At 40.5% G+C, this 26,529-nt stretch overlaps 1 protein-coding gene across 5 annotated transcripts in view; it reads left to right on the forward strand.

Moving 5' to 3' along the window:
• The window catches only part of ALCAM (activated leukocyte cell adhesion molecule), a 125,160-nt gene that overhangs the window by 57,459 nt on the left and 41,172 nt on the right, over positions 1-26,529 (forward strand). For all 5 annotated transcript variants that reach the window (XR_014156072.1, XM_081859720.1, XM_081859721.1 and 2 more), the window contains exons 2-3: positions 21,050-21,150; positions 23,771-23,990. Coding sequence is in view for 4 of the 5 variants with exons in the window: in XM_081859720.1 (XP_081715846.1) it covers positions 21,050-21,150; positions 23,771-23,990 (321 nt within the window). In the remaining variant the exon portion in view is untranslated. The remainder of the gene's footprint in view (positions 1-21,049; positions 21,151-23,770; positions 23,991-26,529) is intronic.

Genomic DNA, 26,529 nt, shown 5'->3' on the forward strand with positions numbered 1-26,529 from the left:
TTTCAGGTTAAGATCGGACCTCCAGAACGAATTAAGTTCTTAATCCGAGTTACCATTGTATTTGCACGTACCTGACATAATAGGGACCAACAGGAAGAAAATGCATTTAGAATGCATTATAATGGACAATGTGAGGGAGCTGGAGTGCTTTGCAGGGATACCACCCATTATTCACAAAAAGCAGAAATTCAATACATAAATTCAGCAGGGAGAAATTCAGCCTTCCCTTATGGATTATTCAACCAGTTATGAATAGGGTTGCACTCCTTCTGAAAGAGCAGGCATGGAGCACTCCTTGATCTTAAGCTTCTATTTTGTGTACAGGTCAGGGTCAATTTCAGAGGGGGGAGGGCATGCCCCACATGGCCACAACTGCACAAAAATGTATATTTCAGCTGCAACACCAGCTCCACTCACAACCCTACCTGCTGGCCTTCAGGACAGCATTTTAGCAATAGACAGGTGGGGGTACTATTTTTGAATGGGTGCTAAACTAGGTGCCATACATAGCAACCACTTGGCTTTTAAATTTATCTAAAATGTAGTGCCCTGGCCTATAGTGCTAAGAATTTCCTAGTCCTAGCCAGCATATAGATTTTATACCCCACCAAGATTATAGACCTATGGAGTCAGACCATTGGTCTATCCAAGTAAATATTGTTGGCACTCCCTGGCAGCAACTCTTCAGCATTTCAGACAGAAGTCTTTTCCCAGCCCTTCCTAGCTATGTGTGCTCTAGCAGTGAGCTACAGCACTCATGTGCTACTGACTTCCAGATTCGACTGTTGCAACATGTACAGTGTGGTGCTTCCCTTGAAAAGCATTTGGAAACTTCTGTTAGTGCAGCCATAACGTTGATAGAGGTAGGGGTCTGATTGGCTCTACATGGCTGCAAATTAGTTGTTAGACTCAGTTCAAGTTTCATTAGAGGCTTGGGACCTGGGTACATCCCTTCTTTCCTCTTGCTTCAATTCCATGTACTTTTCAAGGCAGATAAAGGTAAACTCTCTCACCACTACATGACCAAGTGGGCATTGCAGGCACTCAGAGTTGTGGGCCCAGTGTTCTTCCACTCCCCATTGAGATTTACTTTTCTACATCTTGGGGGTTGTTGTGATTGCCAGTTTTACCTTGTTTTCCTATTATGGACTACCTAAGTAACTTGGCAATTGGCTCTCTGGCACTTCCACTGTAAATTACCAAATTGCAGAAATTGTTAAGTAAATGAACTAAGTAAAGATAATGCCTCACAAGATGTACTTTGTTCATTTACTCTGGCAAATGGACTTTAACATCTTTTAATGCATTGTAATACTGGAGGAAATGAACTGTGGCATATTTTTGTAAAAGCAATGAAATTCAAGTTATATATGGACCTTTATTGCAACTACTCTCCTATGAAATTTTCAATGGGGCAGTGTGTGCTAAATATTGATTTTAAATCATGCATTAATGAGGGCATCATAGTGCTACTTCTGAAAATAAATGCATGTTTGTTATGCCATTATGTGATTTTGAGGTAATATATGTTCAGATATTGAAAGGTATATTTATATTGTGATACTACTTTAAGAGTATAGTACTTTGTAAATTTTTCAGTACCAATTCTAATATATGTCTACTCATTAATAAGCTCTATTGAGCTTTTTAATTACCTGTGAGTAAGCCCCACTGAACTCAGTAGGGGCTATTTTTCAATATACACATGTAGGATTGTACAGTATTGTCAATTTCACTTATTGTTCTATTCTAGTTACAGATAGGTAGCCGTGTTGGTCTGCCATAGCCAAAACAAAAAATTCCTTCCAGTAGCACCTTAAAGACCAACTAAGTTAGTTCTAGGTATGAGCTTTCGTGTGCATGCACACTTCTTCAGATGAAGAACACATTCTTCAGATGTTCTATTCTAGATAGTGAAAACTAGAAATTCAAATCCTTTTGTAGGAATGCTGTCTTACCTTCTCCTGCAGAAGGTTTATCTACTTTTGTCGTTTGTTGTGGTGGCAGTTGTTGTTGTAAAGTTAGGTTTTTCTACATAACACAGATTCTCTGTCTGCGGCACCCATCCAAGCTTAATCCCTAAAGCATGACTTTTAGTGTAGCAAATATTTGGACAAGAATATCAGCACACTACATCTGTGAAACTACTGAAATAGTCTACAAATTTCCTTGGGGAAAATATCTGAACAATTTATGAGCTCCTGGGACATTTTCACAAGTGAAGTTTAAGTTCTTTTCAGAAAACAAAAAGCCCATATCTGTAATTTTCCAAGCACGAAAAGCACCATTGGCTAGGAAGGGAATTTAAGTTCTAAAAAGAAAGAGGCTGGAGCTCAGATCTATCTGAACACTTGCCCCTAGTGGTTGTGGTTACTGAACCTTGAGGCAAATACATTGAGTTCTGGAATGCATCAGTCATCCACATCAGTCCCACCCCACCCCTTAATAAAGTATAGTGGCTTGCTGTCTGTCACCTTTTGTCCACTGGAGTTTGTAGGCGAAAGGTGACAGAAAGTGGAATCCACCCATCAGCCTTGGACTTTCCCAGTGAAGTGGGCTGGCAGCCACAGCAGCAGCTGTTTCTGGTGTTAATGAGTCATGGTGGTGCAGTGTTGGGTTTTTCTTTTCCTTTGCAGATGTAATTGTTCACTTGTTAAATGGTAGGCTAAATATTCTGTAGAAAAAGAATGTAGTCCTCAGCACACTTGTATGGGAGTAGATCCTTTGGACATGGAAATGGGACTTAGTTATGAGTAAACATGTATAAGATTGTGCCATAAATAACCATATGGAAGTAATAAGGTGCAAGAGAAGAAAATTGCTTATTATTATTACAGTGGTACCTCGGGTTAAGTACTTAATTTGTTCCGGAGGTCCGTACTTAACCTGAAACTGTTCTTAAGCTGAAGCACCACTTTAGCTAATGGGGCCTCCTGCTGCCGCCACTCTGCCATAGCACGATTTCTTTTCTCATCCTGAAGCAAAGTTCTTAACCTGAAGCACTATTTCTGGGTTAGCAGAGTCTGTAACCTGAAGCGTATGTAACCTGAGGTACCACTGTATTATTATTATTACTTAATTTTCTATACTGTCCTTCATCTGAGGATCATAGGGCAGTTTACAGTAATTTTATTTAATTTTGTTGGGCAGATGTCAAAACAGCACAGCATCAATAGCAGACAGCAGAAATATGAGTCAGTCTGCAAGTAAACGCTGAACTTTGAGGAGTTATCAGATTATTATTACATTTGTATCTCATCTTTCATCCATGAAGCTCAGGGTGGCATACATGGTTCTATCCTTCTCCATCTTATCCTCACAAACCCCTGTGAGTTAGATCAGTCTGGGAAATGGTGACAGCCCATTAAGCTTCATGGACGGAGATTCATGGGTGGAGATTCATACACGGGCCTCCCAGGTCCTAGTTGCACCATATTTTCAGGAGGGCAGGTCATGTGTTCATAGCTTATAGAAAACAGTAATAAATACCCCAGCATGTATTTATATTAAGCAGTATATATTTTCAAAAAATAAATGAAGCATATATATAGGCAGTCCATTTTTTGAGAACAATTCCATTAGGTCTGACTTAAAAGTGTGTCTTTTAACACACTTTCTGCTTCTTTCTCCTAATCAAGTCCCATATCCTTCATATAAGAAAAACCTTATTAGTACTGATACAAAAGTGAAAATATAGCATGCTAAACATAGCTAAACATATCCAGTATCTAAATTTATGAACTTTAGGGTCAACTAATGAAAATTCTAAATGAAGCTGTGCATAAAGGATTAATTTCTTTATTATTCCCTTCACATATATTCATATTTATATTCTTTATACCATAATCACTTTTCTTTACACTGAAGATTTCATGAGGAACCACAGTTACAACCTTTGCAGATTACAATTCAAGCTTAAGGTTTGTTGCACCTGCAGATAAGAACCTAGATCATGCCCAAATACCAGGCCACTTTCAATGCAACTAAACCGTACATCACACAATTGCAGAATGACTAACTGTTTTTAGTTAGCTTCTTGAACATTGGCCTCATGGTAACAGTGGCGTAGCGTGGGGGGTGCAGGGGGGCCAGCCACACCGGGTGCAACATCTTGGGGGGGGCGCTCGCACTCGGAGCTCTCTGCCCCCTGCTAAAATCCATGGGTTAGGGGGCGCAAATTACTTGCCTTGCCCCGGGTGCTGACAACCCACGCTACGCCACTGCATGGTAAACAACATCATTACCAGGATTATGCTACTTACGTGTAATGAATTACATCTATGCCAGAAGGATATTATATTGTCCTTGTATTCAGATGGAGTCTTCTTGTCTCGTGACATTCAGCAGTACATGTAAGACTGATTTCTCCCATCATGTGTGTTTCAGCTAATTGTCATTCAGCATGTAAGACTTCAGGTACGTGTGAAATTTTAAGAGGGCAAAAAACACCCCATCTCTAAGGAGTCGCTTAAGTCTAAGGAAGGCTCAGAGAGTCACTTATTTAGCATAAATCAGAAGATTCCAATCTGACTCATGGCATTATACTTTCAAAGAGCTCCTCTCCTTTCTCTGTTACCTGTAATATTTTATGTTTAGTCAAATGATAGGGTTTGTCTCTAGGCAACCGAGACCCTGTGATGATTCTAATTAAGCTATATTATTTCATCTGCATATTTTTGTCATTGCTCTTGAAAACAGACATAATCTCAGAAAGCCTATTTTCATCAACAAGTCTCCCATAGCTGCATTATCCACATCATGCACTTATCTACCACAGAGAACATATTTATGCAATTCTCCTGCAATCAAATTTAATAGGATCAATCTACATTGCTCTCTTCTCATTAAGGGTTTTGTTTATAAAAGGCTTTGTTGAAGTTATTATATCTTTGGGAAATAACTGTAGCTCCCTTGGCTGTTTCCAACAGTTAGTATTTTGTACACACAGCAGGTGCTGCAAATGTGGCCCGTGTTTTATCTGTTGCCGCCAATGCCTTCAAAAACGAGTGATCTGGAAGTTGAACAATGAGAGAGTTCTGGTCAGAGGATAGCCAGGTATTACAATGAACAAATAGTTGCAGAATAAGTTATTTAACATACTCTTTATCCAAGTTGGGATAATTTTGCTGAGGTACTTTATATGAATATTATGATCTTTGGCATCAGGACAACAAACGCTAGATGTTGCTCCTCTCCCATAAAGAATGTCATTAGCAGCTAAGAGGTGTGTGTATATCCATGTGTTCAATGGATGATGTATATTATTTATATATTATTTGAAAAATTATAACCCAGCTCTTTCATAAAAAGGTGGCTTACAACGTACTCTCTAATATATATTTGCCTATACAGTGGTACCTCTGGTTGGGACAGGATCTGTTCTGGAGCTCCGGTTGGATCCCAAGGTTTCCGTAACCGTCTCTAGAGAAGGCAAACAGAACCTCAGGGGCATAGGGAATCACCATAAGTGTTCCATCCGAGGATCTCAGTGATCAAGATGGAGTATAAGTAATCAGATGGTCCTTATGGTATTTTGGGCCAAAGTTGCTTAGGCCTTTGTGAACTGAGGCAAGTACTTGAACCTGTCCCAGTAGCAAATTGGCAGCTGTCTTAGCAGTGGAGTAACATGTTGCCAGTAATGTGCTCCTGGCCTCTGCATTCTGAATTACTGTATCGTTATGCTTGTCTGTCTGTTGACCTGCAGCATCCTCATCCAGATCAAGGAATCCTGTCTTTTAGCTGGTCTTCAGTGGCAGCTTATTTTTTTAGCAGAATGTCCTTCCACTTCCACAAATCAGTGCACTGATTTTCCTCACCCAGCCTCCAGGCTACTAACTGCAGACCTCCATGCCATATCCCATTCTGTTCTGGAGGATATTCCAGCCCTCAGAAGCAGCTTTTCTGGGGAAATGAGAGGCTTAGGTGGTTGGAGGGGATCAGAGTACAGAAGTTCTTTCCACTAAGGCATTTTGAATACAGTCCCATGCCAGCAGATTGTTCTCCCAAGGTCAGCTCACCTACTTTTACCCCTTCCTGCTCCAATCTCCCAGCTTTTATCTTGGCTCCAGGCCTTGTACACTTTACTTGCTTTCTCGCTGTAGTGGGCCACACAAACCTCCATATTCCTTTAGCAGAAGGGATATGAACATTTTGAAGAGTGTCGGGTGCACAAAAAGGAAAACACATTTCCAAAATGCTTAGGTTTTTTTGCATTTCTCAATGAGCTGGTTTTGCATATCAATGCCACCATGATATGCAGGTGCATATCAAATAATTATATTCAGAAGTCTTCCAATTTTATATTTTCCTTTAAGCTCTTCGAGTTCTGTTTATTTTATAAGTTTTTTAGGAATCTTAAGTTCTCACTTCTTACCTCCCATCTGAATGTTATATTTGGCTCTGGGCTCCTACATAAAGGCCACATCAACTTGATAATTGGTTAATGGCAGCATAAAATGGAAGGAAAGGATCAAGTTCCTTACTAAGCAGTGTTAGAAACTGACACTGGCACCACAACAGAATGTCTTTTTTTAAAATAACAAGATACAAAACTGAAAATGAATGAACCTGCAGCTAAAATCTTATGTTCATTTTTTACACGGTCTAGTCCTCATCTGAAGGCTGCAAAAAGCAAAGCCATGCTTCCCCTGCCCGCCCCCCTAATACTCTTAAGAGGGTTCCTTCTCCAATCTTCAGAAAGTGGCTGGAAGTAGGGAGGAAGAAAAGGTCCTCCTTTCCTTCCACTCTGCAGACAAGCTCTGGATTCTCCTTACACCCCCTTTCCTTCATATAAATATATCTTTTTTGCACTACCATTAACACATATTACAGGCCTATACAACTGATGGCAGAGACAGCCACCTTGAGTGTCCAGTTCACAAACCTAAGACTTCAGTGTCCTTCAATGATCCCACTCCAAAAATTGTTTCGATTTTAAACATCGCTCTGAGAGTCTGAAGTAGATAACATTTTAACATCACTACTTAAACCAAACCTATTTAAGCCAGTCTGAGACCACATAGCACAAAACACTGCCTTTCTGTAAGGCCAGCTGAGAGGTAGAACCTATAAGTTTGCCTGATGCTGCAGCGATCTCTTGGAAGTCCAGCAGGGAGGAATTTCTCCTCCCATGCCCTCAGCACCAGTTTTGATCTGAAATCTTGGGCGTAGTACTGCATCAGGAGCTCAGAAACTGCTCACTTTAATGAAATTCCCCGTCGCAAAACGTGTCTAGAACAATGGGAGTTTCGAACGCTGTTGCTAAGCAGGGTATTGTCACTCTCCTGTTCTAGAGAAAACAGTACACTGTTCTTTGGCAGTTTTCCTTATTCCCATCGAGTGCTCCAAGACAAGGATGACTTTGCAAGTGCTTGGGAATTCTGGACACCTGCAGTCAAGAGGTGCATCAAGACTATTCCTAATGCTAGCTGCTGTAGATAATACAGGCAGGCTAACAGGCTCTGTAGAGGTAGTAACAACAACTTTGATGCAAAGATTTGTTGTATATCACAGACACTAAAATTGTGATATAGTTGCATTTTGTGTTTATCTTGTCTTTATTTAATGTTTCTGTTGTATTTTTATTGTGTTTGCTTAAGCTGCTTAGAGATTTTTTATTAAGTTTATCACATTTTTACAAAGAAAGCCTAGGATTATGCTAAATATCTATGCTGGTGGGCACCTTTTTCCATTTAGAGCATGTCAGGGTAGTCCAGATGTTTTAGACAAAAAAGCCCATCATCCCTAGCTATTCACTATCTTGGCTCAGACTGATGGAAATTGTTGTCCACATCATCCAGAGAATCTGGCTTTCTTGGGAGCTGTAGTTTGGCCAGGATGCTGCCAAACTTCCTTCCGTGCTCCCAGGATTCTCAGTGGAGAAGTAACAACTGCAAAACCAATTTAACTCCAACACTATCATTACTGAATCATAAATAATTTACAGAACAATTCTATACATTTCTACTCAAGAGGGAATAAGTCTTTAAATGGACTTAGCTTTCAGGTTGGTGTGCATAGGAATTCAGCCTTCAGGAGACATTGCACTCATACAAAATGCATGGATATGAACTGATCTCAAAATGCAAAAGCGCTTAATGTGATAAAAGAAGTTGGGAGAGAACATGGTGGATGGGTGCTTGAGGCATAAAATCCTTTACTGTGATGTATGCAATTGTGGTAAGCAGGATAAGAGGAAAACCGCAAGAGAAAATGACGGGAATAATATTACTCCTCTCTTTTGTTACATTTTTGTGTCTTCCATTATTCATCAGAAACCACCACCAACAGTTTTTAACCAGCAAACACTAGAATCCAAGGATAAGGTTGGTGGTGGGAAAACACATTTCCAATCATGATTTTCCAAACTGTTCTTGGAAAGGACACTTTTCCACCACATAGCTCTTCGAAGATACGTCATAATTTAAATCACTGACGCCAGATTTCCAGGGCTGTAGCTTTACAAAGTTACACCCAATTCTTATGGAAACACATTTTTGCCAAGCTTCCAGAAATTCAGAAGTAGCATCCTTGATCATGTTTTCTATGAAGCACAGTTGGATGATTTTGTTCTGCCAACTACATAAAAACAAATAAACAACTAAATAAAGTTTTAGCACACAAAAGGCCCAGCAGAAGGGCTATGATGAGAAATTTGATCAGATTAGAAACTCTTCCTTCAACACCCTCCAGCAGCAATAAAAATATGTAGGTAATAGAAACTCTAGAGCAATTTTATTTTAATGCAAAGTCTAATAAAAGAGAAGATTCCATCTAAATAATATTATGAGGTAGAGAGGTGAGAGGCGAAAACTAAATGGTATGCTCTTGTATTAGAGTAATGCACTCTGCCTCGAGGTTGGTCCAGAGGCTGTAGCTAGTGCAGAGTATGGCAACTAATTTGCTTGGAAGGGGAATATAACACTTGGTGGGTTTTGCACTTGCTACCAATCTGCTACCAGGCTAAATTCAAGGTCTTGATTCCTTATATAATCAGTATATCACTGTGTCCCCAAAATATCAGAAGTCTGCTGAACAGTAATTTGGAACAGGGTTTTCATTGTGACTGCCCATGTTGTTGAGATACAACTGTGCCTATAGTCTGTACTTTCCAGAAACAACTGATGTCATGTTTGTTTTTGAAAGCTTTTCCCGGTCAATGAACTGTCTCTGCCTTAGCTGTTCATTTTGTACAGCAAGCCCACAACTTGTGTGGGGGTTCCATTCCACGGAGCGTGCCTAAATCTAAATTCATGTACAGTCAAAACCCATTGGGTTCAGTGGTGGGTGGTATTGCCAGTGTCATTTTCCCCAGAACCTCGCCCCATTCCACCCCCTTTTTAATTTTTTGCCACACAAGTAAAACTGAATGCTGACAAGTTAAATCCATGTAAACTGTATTGTTTTTGAACCTTTGTCTTTTGTTCCGTTTTCGAAACAATTCCAGCAGCTTTTAAAACAGTTTCTAGCAGCTTTTATGGTATGTTTGTAAATTGCCTTGAGACGCATGCAGAAGGCAATTCATAAATCAATCAAACAATAAAAAATGTTGTGAATAATGATGATGATGATGCGCTTTCCAAGTATCACACACTACAGTGGCTATCCTTCAGACAGTAGTGTCCTACCAGCCACACAGCATCCCCTCTTCTTCAAAGACCCTTGCAAACAAAAATGGCCTTCTCAATTAGTTTTGGCCCTTAGCAGCATGCCACAACCACACCCTATAATTCACTTGACCCATCTTTCTTCCTATTGTATTCACTCCTGTAGCTCAATGGGAACTCTCATTTTTTTTTTTGCCTTCCTTGCTTCAGTCATTGTTGGTACACCTGGCAGAACTGATTCATTGCTTACATTAGAAGGACTAGGAAGTATTCCATTTCTTAGATGCATTTTCTAATTTTCACATGTAAAAAAACAAAACGGTTTGGGGTCTAGGTGAGGGAAATTCTATTTTTGACAAATGGGGCTGAGAGGAAGGAGAAAACACACACACAAAATGTCCATCAAGAGCTAACTTTAGGCCTTCCACCACATTTATTTTGTGCCATCTTATAAATAGCTAATCAGTGGAAAATATTGTAGGCTTATGCTGAGACAGCAGGACAAGATAAATGCAGTGTGTTAACTCTAGCTTGGAAATTAATAATTTTCATTAAAGCATCCTGAAGCGAACACGACAGTTTAAGCATTCAGACCATATGAAAGGAGTTTTAACTAACAAATTAAAATTGACTGCTTTTACTGAACATAGATGGCAGAAGCCATGACGAATAAATCACATTGTATACCATTTCCGTATCATAGTATGCTTTGAATGGCAAGAAGAACCATAAATTGAGAAACAGAATACTAAGAACATCTTTATAAACTAAACTATGTTTTTACATGAAGATGCTGCCATAAAATAAGTTATCCAGCCAGCAATATTTCTTATTCATCACAATAAAATATATACAGTATATACTTGAGTATAAGCCGACCCAAATATAAGTCGAGGCACCTAATTTTAGCACAAAAAACTGGGAAAACTTATTGACTTGAGTATAAGCCAGTTCACCACACCACAAACCTGGTGGTGGCGGCAGTGGTGGAGGAAGAACAAGCAGCCTGAAAGGGCTGCTTTCAGGCTGCTCGTTGCTCTGCCGCCGCCTCTGCCGCTCGCAAGAACAGGCATAGGAGCCGCGGTTGGGAGAGGCACAGCGCAGCGCAGGACCTCTCCCAACTGTTGCTCCTGTGCCTGCCCTTGTGAGAGGTGGGCTGCGGCGGTGGGACCAGTGGCGAGAAAGGGCTCCTTTCGGGCTGCTCGTCCCTCCTCCACCACAGTCCGCCTCACTCGAGTACAAGCCAAGGGGGGCTTTTTCAGCATAAAAAATGTGCTGAAAAAGTTGGCTTATACTCGAGTATATACGGTACATGAGATTCAGGACAGACCAAAGAGAAATGAAGGAAGAGTGTATATCTCAAGAAGATGGAGATCAAGAAGATTAGCTGATAGAGGCACTGTGGTAGCTTAATGAAGGACTTTGTATAAAGGACTAATGTCAAATTTCCCAGTCCCAGTATTCCATGGTGCAAACTTTGATCTTTTGATTCAGAAATATATGATCTTGTTTTCTTCCCTATAAACTTATTTTTGTACTGGGTTTGTTTGGGATTTATTAGAATGGTTTTCTTGTTTTACATATTTTACCTTTTATTTGCTTTTCACCTTTTTGATGTCACTTAATTTTTAAGTGACTAATGAGTCTAATAATAATAATAATAATAATAATGTTAACAACAAATATTATTATTAACTGTAGAACATATTCTTTTCTACTGTCCACTGTACAACCAGCTACGTAAACACGTGTTATTCCCCTTTTTAGGTAGTCTAACATCATGGCAAAAGGGACGCGGGTGGCGCTGTGGGTAAAAGCCTCAGCGCCTAGGGCTTGCCGATCGAAAGGTCGGCGGTTCGAATCCCCGCGGCGGGGTGCGCTCCCGCTGCTCGGTCCCAGCGCCTGCCAACCTAGCAGTTCGAAAGCACCCCCGGGTGCAAGTAGATAAATAGGGACCGCTTACTAGCGGGAAGGTAAACGGCGTTTCCGTGTGCGGCTCTGGCTCGCCAGAGCAGCGATGTCACGCTGGCCATGTGACTCGGAAGTGTCTCTGGACAGTGCTGGCCCCAGTCCTCTTGAGTGAGATGGGCGCACAACCCCAGAGTCTGTCAAGACTGGCCCGTACGGGCAGGGGTACCTTTACCTTTACCTTAACATCATGGCACAATGAAAATATCAGATCCTACCTGTCTGATATTAACCTGGAGCTAAGTGCAAGGATTAGTTAGCTGAGTCTGTCAATAGTATCTATTAGAGTGGAGAATAGCACGGTTTAGCAGGAAGACACTCCAATTAAAATTTCTGTTACTGTATATCTTATATGGCTGCTTCTGTGTGTGTGTGTGTGTGTGTGTGTGTGTGTGTGTGTATAAATGTATATGGATGTTTTAAGGTGGTCTGCATCAGTAATGCCTAATAAAGGTTTGGCGAAAGAAATAATAATAATAATGTTCAAATATTTCAGACTGGGCAAAAAACTTTTTTTCTTCTCTCCCCCCCCCCTCCAATTCTTGTTGAACATTGAACCTTATCACCTTATTTTTGTAACTGAAATTCTTGTAATAAAATATTAACAATAATAAAATAAACAGTGAGCCTGAAGAAAACTTTTGGAGAACCTGGAAGCTTGCTCACTGCTTTGCATTTTTGGTTACTGTTCTTCTTCTGTGTTGTGGGGGGAAATAGATTTGGGCTAGTATTTTGAAAGGTGTTAAAATGGTGCTTTGAAATAAGGAGTATGGTGAAGCACAAATAAAGGAGAAAAGCAACAGGAAGTTGCTGGGTGTGAAGTGGAAGCACAGAATTGTAGAGCTGGAAAAGACTCAGAGGGTCTAATCCCCTGCAGTGCAGGAATCTCAATTAAAGCATCCATGACATATAGCATGGAGTAGAGCCATTCATGGGGAAGAGAGGGCATCTTTATTGGAAATCACTAAATAAAAGAACAAGAAGAGGCTCCATGGCATGGAAGATGTCTATTAAGTGTCAAGGTGAATTTCATAGTGACTATCTTTTGTCTCATAATAGGCAGTTGAAACTTTAGGGCCCTAATATAATTTAATTTTTAAATGGCTTTGTGTTAGGGTGCTGGAGATAATGCATGACACTGCCTAATAATTGCACACATGTTTCCAGTATTCCCTGTTGTTTCTTTTTTAAAATTCTCGCAATTAAATTGTAATAAAAAGAGGGAGTATTTGGTGGCGGTGGGGTGGTAAGGAGAGCCTCCAACTAAAGACGACTTGCTGTCTTTACCAAAATGTAGGCAGTTCCCTGCAGAATCTCATTTGTTTCTAAATGAGAAAATACGGTGGTAGCAGTAATACCACAAGGCATCATCTCCTCAGTCATTACATTACCTACTGTTAATTGACCTGGTTCCTTTAAAACTTCTAACAACTGCACACCATGCAGTTGACGAAAAGCTTTTGCATTCATGCCGATACTTCTTTGTATTACATCAGGAAGCCTGCATTTTCCACTATCTTTCCACTATCATTCCACTTTGCTGAAAAGACCATTTTCTCTGCTTTAAAGCAGGATGTAATTGTTTTCATTATTTTTTAAAAAATACTTCCTCCATAATAATGGCCCGGTGTAGAAATAAGGAATATATGCAGGTAGATGAGCATTGCCAGCCTCCCCAGGGTTTAGAAGGGAAAGCCAGATGAAAAGATTTTCTTTTCAGCTCACAGCAGAATCTGTACTGGCTAATAAAATATTTACATCAAGTAAGCAAGCTATTTAGCCTTCCCTTGCCCTAATTAATTTTGAGGGTGGTGGGGAGATCATTTATACATACAAACATAGTGCCACTTTTTAGAAGTGGACACTGTAAACAAGTAACTTAAAAAAAAATAATGCACTGACCACGTGTGGGGACTTTTGGTTAATTTATCTCTGATATTCCTCCCCTCGCCTCAGTAGCTAATAAACCATTAAGAGGAACTGAACAGCAGTTAAACAACAACCAAAACATACTGTTTTCTGTTGATGAAGCCAAGCTGTTTAGCTTACAGAAAAGGAACAAAAATAGCTATTATCTGAATAGCTAAGGGATATCCAGGGGTGAACCAGTTCTGATTTAAAACAACAACAACCCACAATATTTTTTTAAAAGGGGTTCAAGTAGACCTAGATGCTCCCGTTTGATTTTTGCACTTCTGAAATCTTGTTGTTGTTGTTTAGTCGTGTCCAAATCTTCGCGACCCCATGGACCAGAGCACGTCAGGCACTCCTGTCTTCCACTGCCTCCCGCAGTTTGGTCAAACTCATGCTGGTAGCTTCAAGAACACTATCCAACCATCTCGTCCTCTGTCGTCCCCTTCTCCTTGTGCCCTCCATCTTTCCCAACATCAGGGTCTTTTCCAGGGAGTCTTCTATTCTCATGAGGTGGCCAAAGTATTGGAGTCTCAGTTTCAGGATCTGTCCTTCCAGTGAGCACTATGGGCTGATTTCCTTAAGAATGGATAGGTTTGATCTTCTTTCAGTCCATGGGACTTTCAAGAGTCTCTTCCAGCACCATAATTCTGGAATTTTAGAAATCTTTATTACAACTTGGTACACAAGTTGTACACCTACTCAGTCAAATGGTTTCTCTCTCTTTCTTTCTTTCTTTCTTTCTTTCTTTCTTTTCTCATCGATGGCTATGAACAACTTTTACTGGAGAAGTTATCTGTGACCCTTGGGTGAAATCCACACTGAATACACTTTTATTTGTGAGGCATCATTGTATTGTATTTTGCAAACCTAATTGCCACTCGAGGGGTACACTATGGAATACAGTGCCACCGGAAAGGGCAGTGAAAAAATGGGAAGGCCTAGGCCCTGTGGTAATTGAAATCTAAATCATGCACGTTCATGTTTACCTCTGCACCTGCACAGACAGTAAATGCACTTTAATGGTCAGGTGTATGTCTCCATCAACTTGCATAGGAAAAAGAGAAAGACTGGATCCCCAGAAATGGCTTCTGGATGGTGGAGGAAAGAAGCTCACTCTCTTGCAAAGACCCTTAGAGTTAAAGGGATCTTTGCGGAAGAGTGAGATTATATCGCCTTCCCTGACCATTTCTGGGGATACAGCCACTTGTCCACCACCACCCCAATCTTGTGCAAGTTAATAAAGAGAATGTTATCCCTGGTGCAAGCCAGTGGAGGAAGGAAGAAGAAGCTGGACCTTCAGAAATGACGAGGTGGGGGTTGAGAATCCGCCTGAGAAAGAAAAATGCAATATATATATATATATATATATATATATATATATATATATATATTAATCATTAATGTAGAAAATTGCAGAAAACAGGGCAGAAGAGGCCAAATTACTACAAGCTGGGGTCTGTGTGTCAAGTGTCATGTAGCACCAGTACAGAGGGAAACCTGCTAATTTGTATTGAGGTCCGTTTGAGTGGAAGTAAACCCCATTAAACTCAGTGGGACACTTCTGAGAAGTTATAATAGGATTGTACTGGAATAAGAGGGTCCAATGACTAAACTCATGATATGTTCAGGTGATTCAGAGCACTGCTCCTGAACACGCATGCCAGCTTGTTAGGTTCACTGGTAAACGGATTATTGTCATTATTCACAGGCCAGTTTACAATATAAAATTGTAAAATCAAAACACAGAATACATAACATAATAACAAAACAAAACAAAACCCAATAATCCCCTTCCCACAAACACATTTAATAGGCCATAGATTGTTTAATCAGCTAAAGGTCTGGTTGAAGAGGAACGTCTTTGCCTGGTGCCTATGTACCATGTCGTCCTCTATTCTGAATTTTTATTTCATAGTACATTTTCTGGCTCAGTGAAGGCATCAAATGAGTTTCCCCTAGAAATACTTTAAATATCTTCGATGACAGGACTTTGACACTGAATGTGTGAAGTAATAAGATTTGTGTGTGTTTGCCAAATATATACTAGATTTACTTAACCCCAAAGTGTTTGGAAAGAGCAGCTGAAGTTGGTTGAAGTGGGAAAGGTTTCTCTCCCTGCCAGGCTGTAATCATATGCTGGAGAGGAACAGGGTATGGTAGAACTTTGGCCCAATATTTATTACAGAAGTCTGCATTCCAACACGTATTTATACTCTCTGCAAGAATAAATATAGAAGGGGAACCCAGTGCTATAGTTCTGGAGCAGTGCAAATAGAGGTTTGTTTCACTGTCTCTGAAGAGGCACCCCATAGGGCAGAATATGAAACACCAGCCCCATCCATCATTAAAATCTCATCATGACACCTTAATAGATATGTGTGCTTTCAGCAAATCATTATGCTCTGGGTTGCCAATGGCACTTCGGTGGTACTTTTAGCTGCTATGCAAGAAGCCATGGATGGCACAGCCGCTCTAACACAAAACCTTATAGGTAAGTTTCTGCTGTACCACTGTGGGGATTTGGGCTGCTATGAGATCACCTTGTACCAGTGCAAGAACCCTATGCTCCAGGTCTATTTTATGGCAATGCCACCACATTTCCCTACTGATAGAAACCAGTTCATTAGGGACCACCATGCTATTTTACAAAGTTCTGCACAGATGTTTTATGCTATTGTACTATGTACTGGTTACTGGAAAACCATTTCTTTGAGTTTGAGGCACTGGCGGAGGAAGAGGGGGTGGGGGAGCGCACCGCCCTGAGCACCACGATCCTGGTGGGGTGCCATTGTGGCTGCCCCCGCCACACTGGGCCCCACGCGCCCGCAGGCAGCGCATCATGCCCCCAGGACATGCGCCACGCCCCCAGGATGTGCACCAGCCATGCCTCCACCTGCTCTCTGCCCCCGGTGCACCACTGGTTGGAGGACTTACTGCAAAAATGTGGTGGGGTATTTATACTGAAAGTACTTCTGCATTTTGTGGAATTGCTATAGTCCCATATTCAAGCCATGTTGTTTTGGGTAGCTAATTCCAGAAAGGTAGCTGTATTAGTTAACCAGAATGCTTCCAACTGAGCTCTCTGTAATGTGCATCGAAATGTACATTAGCAGGAGAGCAAATGCTCTTCCTTAAAAATTTCCACATTTATTACAGCCTTCATAACTAGAGACTACTTAATCTGTTGCATGAAATGTTATCCTTTGCAGCCGCTTCTTTCTGTTCGTATCTAGTTCACATTTCAGTGCTACTTAGAAATACGTGTGTGTACACAGACATAGCTGATAGGTAAAGAATAATTGTCCTTGCATCTCACAAAGGAGGTTTTTAGCCCAAGAAAGCTTAACACCACAATACATTTGCTAGCCTTTAAAGTGCTACATGGATTGTGTTCAGTTTTGTACTTAGATACAGTTGGGTACATTAGACTTTCAAACAAAGACACGTCATTTGTCTTTGCTTTCAAGCTTGCTGTGTTTGAAGCGCTTATAAAAAAAATCAGAAGGGATATGTGTGTGTGTGTGTGTGTGTGAATGTTCACTAGTGATGTTGTGTCCTGACAGCCTACATCTTCCCCTAAAAGTGGTTTCATTCACATTCCTGAAGGTCTGTGTTGACTGGTAGTGTTCGCTTGTTACCGTAGCAACTTGGAGGAGTTAAAATGTATTGTTAGAAAGCAAAGCAAAAAGATCAACAGTGAAAGTCCCATGGGACTTTTTTTTTTTTTTCATGATGGCATTTAGTGTACATTAGCAGGAGAGCAAATAACCTTTTTTATCAGCTGGAAAAATGTTCAGTCTCCAACCTGAGTTCATCCCAGTGAAAATTCTAAAAATTATGTGGTGGTGTTTTCTTTTTTTAAAAAAAAAGATCAGGACTTTGCTGTGATGTTATTCAAGAGAGAAATGGCTCTAAACAGTGTTTCTTCTTCTTCTTGGCACTGTATAAGAATTTCAGGATTTGAAGTGCCAATTTGAAATGTCATTCTTCTTCCTGTACCCTCGCAATACAATTTTATTGATGTTAGGGAATGGTTTTTCTCCTCTGTGAGCTTTTTTGGGGGATTTTTTAAAAGATAAACGGTCATTAATCTATAAATATTATATGGATCCTTTATGTAACTTGCAATTTTGGCATTTCTTTAGCGCCATCTAGTGGACTTAGTATTGCATCTTTTAAATTAGAAAACAACTGTTTTCAACTTTAGCTCTAGATGAGATTTACAAATTTTAATTTACAATATGACAAAAAATATTTTGGCTGGATGCATGACTGCTCACATGCTGTAGAAAATTGCCAATCATTTGCCTTATGTTAAACAAATGCTGACAAAATTGAAGTCTTTGATGGCAATTAGAGTGCAACACAGTTTATGGGGGGTTTTTTACATCTCTGTACATAGATGAAAATAGGGACATTATTGAGTATATGTAACACTCCTGTTTTCATACTTATTTCCCACTATTGCACAGAGTGAAACCATTATTTGTCTGCTTGTGGTCATTTATGCTGGTGTAGCCTTCCTGAGCTGGTTCCTGGAGCTTCTGTGTTAGCAAATTGAACATTGCAGTATTCCAATTATATTGTTAAGACTCTCCTCCCTGAAAGAGAGGGGAGTGGTTGTGGGCGGGAGCCTGAACACCGCTCCTAGCAGGGGGCGTCGCCCCCTGCCTCCAGCTCACCTGGCTGGCACTCACGCCCCCCCCCCCAGTGGCCGTCCAACCAGGTGCCATGGGGGGGCGTGTCCAGCAGCCTTTATGCTGCAGTGCCAGCCTCTTTCCCCGGCCTCATTTCTCTTCGTCGTCCTGTGCGCGTCACCCACCCTCCACTCCCTTTGAGTTAGGGCTTAGGTCATTGGCCTTGCTATGGACCTTAGGTTGGTCGCCCCGGTTTCCCGGGGGGCCTGGTAGGAGTTTTTCCATTTGGCATTAGGCTTTTTGGTTTTTTCGCCTACCTTGTAGCAATCGTCACAACTTTTTGTGGTATTGGTGGGTAGGTTAGGCATTGGAATAATGTGTTGTGGTGTGTCGAAGTACTAGGTGTGGCCATCGCCTATGCCTTCAATTTCTAGGGGTATTCCGTTAAAGGAATCTGGTGGTCGTGTATTCCGTCCGAAGCCTGCTTGGCGGGAGGCCATGGCACGACCCTCGGTGACATCAGGGGTGAGCCTATAGTTGGATTAGCATCAACAGGTGATGAACCCCTGGTGAATAAACCCACTTGTTTCGCGATCCAATGCCTAAGCCAATACCTTTTCATTGCTGTAATCAATAAAGTTGTGGCCTTTTCTAGCCCATTAACCTTATATCACGTGTCCCTGTGTCTTCATTTCACTTTGTGGGGTTCGGGTCCTCGAACCACAACATTTATATGTTCATTTGTGGCTGCCTAGGGGGTCTGCATTATTCAGAATTTAAGAATGCTTAACAGACTGCTTATCTCTCAATAGATCTGAACATGCTTATTATAGACTAGATATCCATTCAGCAGTATTTACAGCCTGGGTTGGAGGGTAACAGACAGATAGGAAAACTAGCAGTCCCCAAGTTGCCCAACAGAGGCAGTGTTTTGTCAGGGACTAGTAGTAGAAAATAGGAATGCCTCTGGTAAATTGGGACAGTGTGTTTGCTCCCAAACTACTTATGCCCACAAAATTACTAGCCTGCAAAAGTTCTTATTAGTCATCTAAGAAACTAGTCAACTGTGTTTCCATGCTAGCTGCTGAAGAATGAAGCCCTCTGCTTCATGACCACCATGAAAATACTAGCCTCATTTTGGCATCTGTTGGAGACTTTCCTCTTTCAACCAGACTTCTAGGTAGATATTTCTGTCCCAGTTGCTATCCATATTGGATTTGAAATTGTTATGAAATATGATTTTATATGTTTTATTGTGTTGTGAAATTGCTTCATGATGCATCATAGAGAGTGATTCATAAATAAAATAAAATAAAAATATTATTATTATTTGTTTTCTACCAAGTAGGCTGTTGAAGAACTAATAAAATACTCAGTGTCCTCTGCTGCCCATACATTTCTCTGCTGGTTATGTAAGATTTTCTTTCTTTCATGATTGGCATGCAAACAAAATGGACTATAGAGTATGAATGGCATAGTCCATCCCTTGTCTACCTGCCCAGTGAGGGCTTGTCCACAAATGAGCAATATTTAGCTGTTAATAACCATTTGAATTAGACTGAAGTAGTTCACACCCAAATGTATTTGAATTTGTATATGAGAAGCAATGTTGGTCTCCCTTTCATGTCAGTAGGTGTCTCTTTTTGTGTTTGTTCCTGGCTTCCAAATGGTTAATTCTGTTATGCTGATTAAGTACCAATGGGGCATGTGTGCAGAAAAATGTGTGTGCACCTTGGGATTTTATTATTTTTTTAAAAAAAAAAAATGCTCACAAAAGCACATAGTTATTCTGCATTCTCAGCACACACTTGTGCAGTTTTCTGTGCAAAGCTGAGGGATCGAAACTCCTCCTTCAGGAGCGAGCTAGAAATAGTTATGAGCAGAGCCGGAGATTAAATGAAAGCAAATTAAATTTTCAGCAGACACTTGGTCTGCTGTGCAATAACTGGCGTAGACATTTTTAACTTGGCTTGCTTGTGCCAGTTTCTGGATTGGCACATATCAAAGAGCTCAAAACAATAGATAGATAGATAGATAGATAGATAGATAGATAGATAGATAGATGACAGAAAGAAAGATAAGCCTACACTCCTTTGTTCAGAAGCACATTGGAAATAGTTTCAAGCACTACCCACAAAATGAATGAAAGCATGAAGGACATAGTGGGTATGGAAAGGGGAGAAGCAGAAAGTGACAATTGATCCACCCACCCAAAAATGCTGAAACAAATTGGCACAAGGCACCCCAAAAAAACAGAGGGTGGGGTGAGTCTTGGTAGCCGTGAGGACTCCTGAGAACCCAGGACCCCAGCATTTGCCTATGTTTTCTGCTGTGACTAGGTCAGAGGGAACTTATTGTTGCTCTTTCAACCTTTCTGTAATGTATGCATTCCATACCACTGTATTTTAAATAAATCAGTTCTTCCATTGACAAAGAAATAGCCTCATAATATAATTCAGTACACTTCATGGAGTTCAATTAATTGTAATGCACTCTGAATCAAGCCGAAGGTGTGTTAGTTACTCTGGAGAGGACCTATAAATGAATCTCCTCTCGGCTGTGCCAATTTTGTCTTCAAGATAAGTGAAAATGGGTTTGCTAAATTGAACTGATTCTTCTACTTTACAAAATGTCGAGGCTGTTGTCCCCCATTGTTCTCCTAAAGCAGCTACTGCCCCAGGGATCTAGTCAACTTTAGTCTCACTCTTTTAAAATGTCCATGAAGAAATCTTCCACCAAGTGCAGTATGTTGTACAAATAAAGGAAATGGATGTTTGGTTTACCTTTTCCTAGTAAATTAAACAACAAATTTACTAGATTTTGAAGACAAAAGTTGTTGTTTTTAACCGTAGACAAACTATTAACTGGAATCCATAAATATAAAATTCAGTGCATTAAATATTCCTTTCTCTTCCTCTTTAATAGGACTTGGATTGTACACAGTAAACACAGTATATGGAGATGCCATTATTTTGCCTTGCCATTTAGAAGTTCCTAATGATCTTAGGTTTGGAAAATGGAAATATGTAAGTATAGCTTATATCCAGTTATTTCTGTTATTTCAATGTGGGGACAAGTTTGTGAGACTGGTTGTGAGAAAAGTATATTTGAGCTGATGCATGTTAAGGACTTGTCACACTTAGGGAGATAAGAGCCATCAATATGCACTGAGTAATTTTGAAATGTATAATTTGCTTGCTATAGAAAGTGATTCATTGCAGTGAAAAAGTTATCAGCATCTATTTATTATGTTCAGAATGTTGCACACACTGCTGCATTTTATGCTCACTACAGTAATGTGAGTTGAGTCAACAGAATCAATGAATGTGTTTCATTTTGCATCTGAAAGTGCATAGAGTTTACAAAGGGGACCTAATAAAGGCACAGCAGAGCGGTGATACAATTGTTGAGGTTCCCTGAGGGTACTGTAGGATAAACAAGCCGTTCTCCCTGAAGTTAGCAAAACCTACAATTGTGATGTATATCATTCTCAGGGTCACAGAATGACTTTCCTTGATGGTCTCTGCAAAAATAGGTGTAGAGGAGTGTGTACATGCATTGATGTGAATAAGCCCAGTGCAGTACAGAGAGGTTTTAGGAATGCAAAACATCAAGCTGATGTTAGTATCAAGCCAAAGTGTCAATGGGGGATGCGGGTGGCACTGTGGGTTAAACCACAGAGCCTAGGACTTGCCGATCAGAAGGTCGGCGGTTCGAATCCCCGTAACGGGGTGAGCTCCGGTTGCTTGGTCGCAGCTCCTGCCAACCTAGCAGTTCGAAAGCATGTCAAAGTACAAGTAGATAAATAGGTACTGCTCTGGCGGGAAGGTAAACAGCGTTTCCGTGCGCTGCTCTGGTTTGCCAGAAGCGGCTTAGTCATGCTGGCCACATGACCCAGAAGCTGTACACCGGCTCCCTTGGCCAATAAAGCGAGATGAGCGCCACAACCCCAGAGTCGGTCACGACTGGACCTAATGGTCAGGGGTCCCTTTACCCTTAAAGTGTCAATGCAGTTGTTTGGTTAATACTTCAAACTAACCAAAAGAAGACTAGGCTCTGATAGAGACCAACAAGTAGGGCTTGCCACAAAATGTTGCCCTGTGGAGTGCTCCTGTTCAGTGTTCCTTCAGGGAAAGACCTTTCAATTCCCTACTCTATCACCTCAAAGTCAGTCAGGACTCCATAGCCACTGACCACACCATTTTTTATCTCTCTCTCTCTTCCCACCAAGGGTTGTTTTTTTCTAATTGTTTTGTGTATACAGCAAACTTAAGTTTTGCCAAACCTTTTGATATCTAGCTACTGAAGGACCAGACACTTGGCGCATGGAGATCAGATTAAAGTAGACCTGTGACCCTCTGTCAGAGTGTGGTATGCTCTCTGTTCAGGTTTCCAGCCATTCAATTTCATTATACCTCTGGTTTTTCTTCCCCTACCCTCAGCTGTTTTTCACCATTCAGTGCTTACTGAACATGCTCACTTCTCATTGGACTGCCTTAGTATATATCTCTCTCAGTCTTTCCTCTAATAACTAATGGTGACAAGAGAGTTCTGGGGCTTTAAGATAAAATAAGTGGGATAAATCACTGGTACGGATGGCACCCATCCAAGAAAACTGAAATGTGAAATTGTGATCTTCTACCAATAATACGTTCCTAAGACTGGTCACTTTCCAATTCTCATGTTTGGAAGCCAAAGTAGCACCAGTTTTGAAAAAGGGACCCAGGGAGATATGGAAATTGCAGGCTGGATATCTTAACATTTTTCCAGAAAGAACTGGTGAAAGCATCATTGAAGATAAAATTACCAAGCATACAGAATAACAGGTTTTGTTGATTAACCAGCCTGGCTTCTACAAAGTAAATCCTATCTAACTAAGCTTCTGGAGTTCTTTGGGATTTGTCAAATAAGTGTGTGGATCAAGATAATCCATTATACATTGTGCACTCTCAAACAGCTTGATAAACTAGGGTTGCCATATTTCAAAAAGTGAAAATCCAGACACAAAAGTTATTGAGCTTTGAGTTGTTGGGGGGGGGGTTGTTTTTGTTTTTGGAGATTCTCAAAAATCACACTACCGACATGGGCTGCCATATGTCCGGATTTTAGTGATTTTTGCCCAGACACTGTTTACAAGGGCTGAATACTGGCTATGTCTGGGAAATTCTGGATGCATGGCAACCCTAGATAAACTCCCTCACTGAAGACTCCTGAGTAAACTTAGCAGTCATGGTATGAGAGGAGGGTTCCCCTTAAGAATCAACTAAAGAACCAGAATCAGAGAGTAGGAATAAGTGGACAGTTTTCACAATGGTAGTGGGGTCCACCAAGGATTTGTATTGGGACTGATGCTTTAAATAATGCTAAATAATGTTCATAAGTAATGTGGAGTTAGAGGTGAGCAGTGAGTGGGCCAAGTTAGCTGAGGACACCGCATTTTTCAAGGTGCTATTATTAAAAACCTGCAAGGAGAATCCACCACCTCTCGTAGGAATCTGCAGTTGTATTGCTCTTGAATGAATGGTTGGTGCAGTGCCCTTACAAATCCAGTACGATTTAATCAGTTCATAATTACTTTCATGTAATTTTAGAGAGAGTACTAGATAGATAAGAATACACTAATAGACTTTGACTCTTTTATTCTAGGAAATGGCAAACAAGGCTTCGGAGTTTATTGCCTTCCGATCTGCAACCAAAAAAACCGTACAGTATGACGATGTCCTGGAATACAAAGACAGATTAAATCTCTCTGAAAATTATACACTATCAATTAGTAATGCAAGAATCAGTGATGAAAAGAGATTTGTGTGCATGCTTGTAACAGAGGACAATGTCTTTGAACAACCTACAATAGTAAAGGTGTTCAGTAAGTACCAAGTAATCTTATTACCTGCCAACAGGGATGTTCACTAGTGTGTGGCCTTTACATAGAAAATTCCTGGCATGAGATTTAAATAAACCATACAGATGGGTCAGGTGTTCTGTAATTTTGTTTACAGCATTCGTATAACCAAATTTTTAGCTACTGGTGTCTACAAGGGAACTTCAAATGTTCACTTCTGCTCCAAGCAAGCAAAGTGTTAAAGGCGTGATGGTGACAATTCTATATATGCATACAGATGAATCTCGATTTAAACTTAATTCACTTATGCAATTGCAAGCTTACACAGATTGCAAATAAATGGCAGGAAATCCTTGCTTACCAGGATCTGCTCTGGGGGCGGTCATGAGATCTCGTCCACAGGGTTTCCCTTGCACAAAAATAGCTTCTACGCCCTGTACCTTGCTTACAGGCCCTGGAACATTCTCATGAGCCCTCTGGGAACCTCCCGCAAGATCTCATGGGGCTGTCCAAGATCTCACAGGAGCCTCCAGAGACCTTGCCACAATCCTGTAAGCAAGGTGGAGGGCTTGAAAACCCTTTCCATGAAGAATTTTCCCTTTGCAGAAATAGCTTTGTTTTGGACTGCAGTCAAAGAATACAGTGGTGCCCCGTAAGACGAATGCCTCGCAAGATGAAAAACCCGCAAGACGAAAGGGTTTTCTGTTTTTCGAGGCGCTTCGCAAGACGAATTTCCCTATGGGCTTGCTTCGCAAGATGAAACGTCGGGCGAGTTCTTGCGAGTTTGTTTCCTTTTAAAGCCGCTAAGCCGTTAATAGCCGCTAAGCCGCTAATAGCTGCTAAATCGCTAATAGCGCTAAGCCGCTAAGCTGCTAATATCCGTGCTTCGCAAGACGAAAAAACCGCAAGACAAAGAGACTCGCGGAACGGATTAATTTCGTCTTGCGAGGCACCACTGTATATAAACATTAGGGACAAGCCCCAGTATACTGCTTTGTTTACTGAATGGAAAACTGGTATATAAATGATTTTAATTAATGAGATATATAATATAATACTTTCCTCAATACCTCTTTTAGCCTGTAAGAATGGGCTGCAGAAGTCATAATTGCCTTATTGATTGATTGGATTTATTTACCGCCCCATAGCCACAGGTCTCAGGGCGGGTCACAGAATAAAATCAGAATATAAAACCACAAAATACATAATCAAAATAAAAACAACAACCCCCATAGGCTGCAGTGTGGTTGTTAACAGTAATTATGCAGTTTCAGCAGTTAAGGTGCCAATCATCTTACCTAAAGTCGCTTGGAATGTCTTTTTCTGATGGACCTTGCTACCATCTGCATCTTTTCCCACCCCACTGCCCTTTGGTCCTAATTATCAAGAGCAAAGCAAGGCCTTAAAAATGCAGAGTTTTGAAATGATGACAGACGAAATCTAAAACTGTTTGTGCTATGTAATATATACATTTTAAAATGGCTATTAATAAGCACTCCCATATCACCAGTTGTTATAATTTAAGCATTTGCTTTCTCCTCTCTTGCTGATTGTTCTAAAATCCTGTAAACAGTGTTCTGTGCTTTGAAAACTGCCTAAAATTAAGAAATGTCTATTATAATTGCAAATCTGGGATTTTTTTTTTTGCAGGTAAGTTTAATTTTTCCACTGTAATGCTGCCCTAAATGCATTCTGAGTAAAAATGCATAAACTTTAAATAAAGGGATAGCACTTTAACCTTATTTTTTTAAAAGGGGAGATTTATTACTTCATGGTTAATCTGCTTTCCGTATTGATGGTTTCTGGTAATCAAATGAATCAATGTTTTATTACTGAATTAGTAGCCCAGAGTGTACTTTAACAGAAACACCTCTGTCCATGCAAGCTTTAAGACATAGACTTTATTTGTACTAGACTAGACTGTCATTCCAAATCCAGAGGGTGATAGCACAGAAAACGGTTTGCCCCAGTGTATGTACAGTAAGTGAGACAATTGCAGCAAGCTTGTTCTTTTGTTACAATCTCACTAGCATATTAGGGATGTAAGATTGTGCCAGCAGAGCTGGATCTTTGTTGCCAAAAGGCCTTTAGTCATTTAAACCCACTACTACCTACTACTGTTTATCCTGATAGCCTCTAAAGAATCTAAGGAATATTTGGTTGTTCGTTTAGTTGGCTGGTTTGGTTGTTCATTGTCCAGCTACCCAAGATTGTTATAACTGGAGATATTCAAGATGGATTACAATGAGCATCAGGTTGCTCAGTTTAGGGGTTTTTGCATCATTTCCCCATGAAAACATTATTTACACGTAAAAAACAACACCACAACCATCATGTGTGAAGCAGACCTAGTTTTTGTTATAGTTGGTAGGAAGAAATCATTTGTGCTTCATCTGGATGAGTGAATTATAAGAATACGGGAGCTGCCACATGTAGCAAAGCTAACCAATAGTGTAAGAGTAAGAGAAGGTAAACAATAACGTACTTATTGAAAAACAGAGTGATTTCATCATCTATGGATTCACTCATATATAATACTGGAAACAATTTAACCATTTATAGA

Source organism: Podarcis erhardii (assembly GCF_964252035.2).
Source record: "Podarcis erhardii genome assembly, chromosome: 4".
NCBI classification, from domain to species: Eukaryota; Metazoa; Chordata; class Lepidosauria; order Squamata; family Lacertidae; genus Podarcis; species Podarcis erhardii.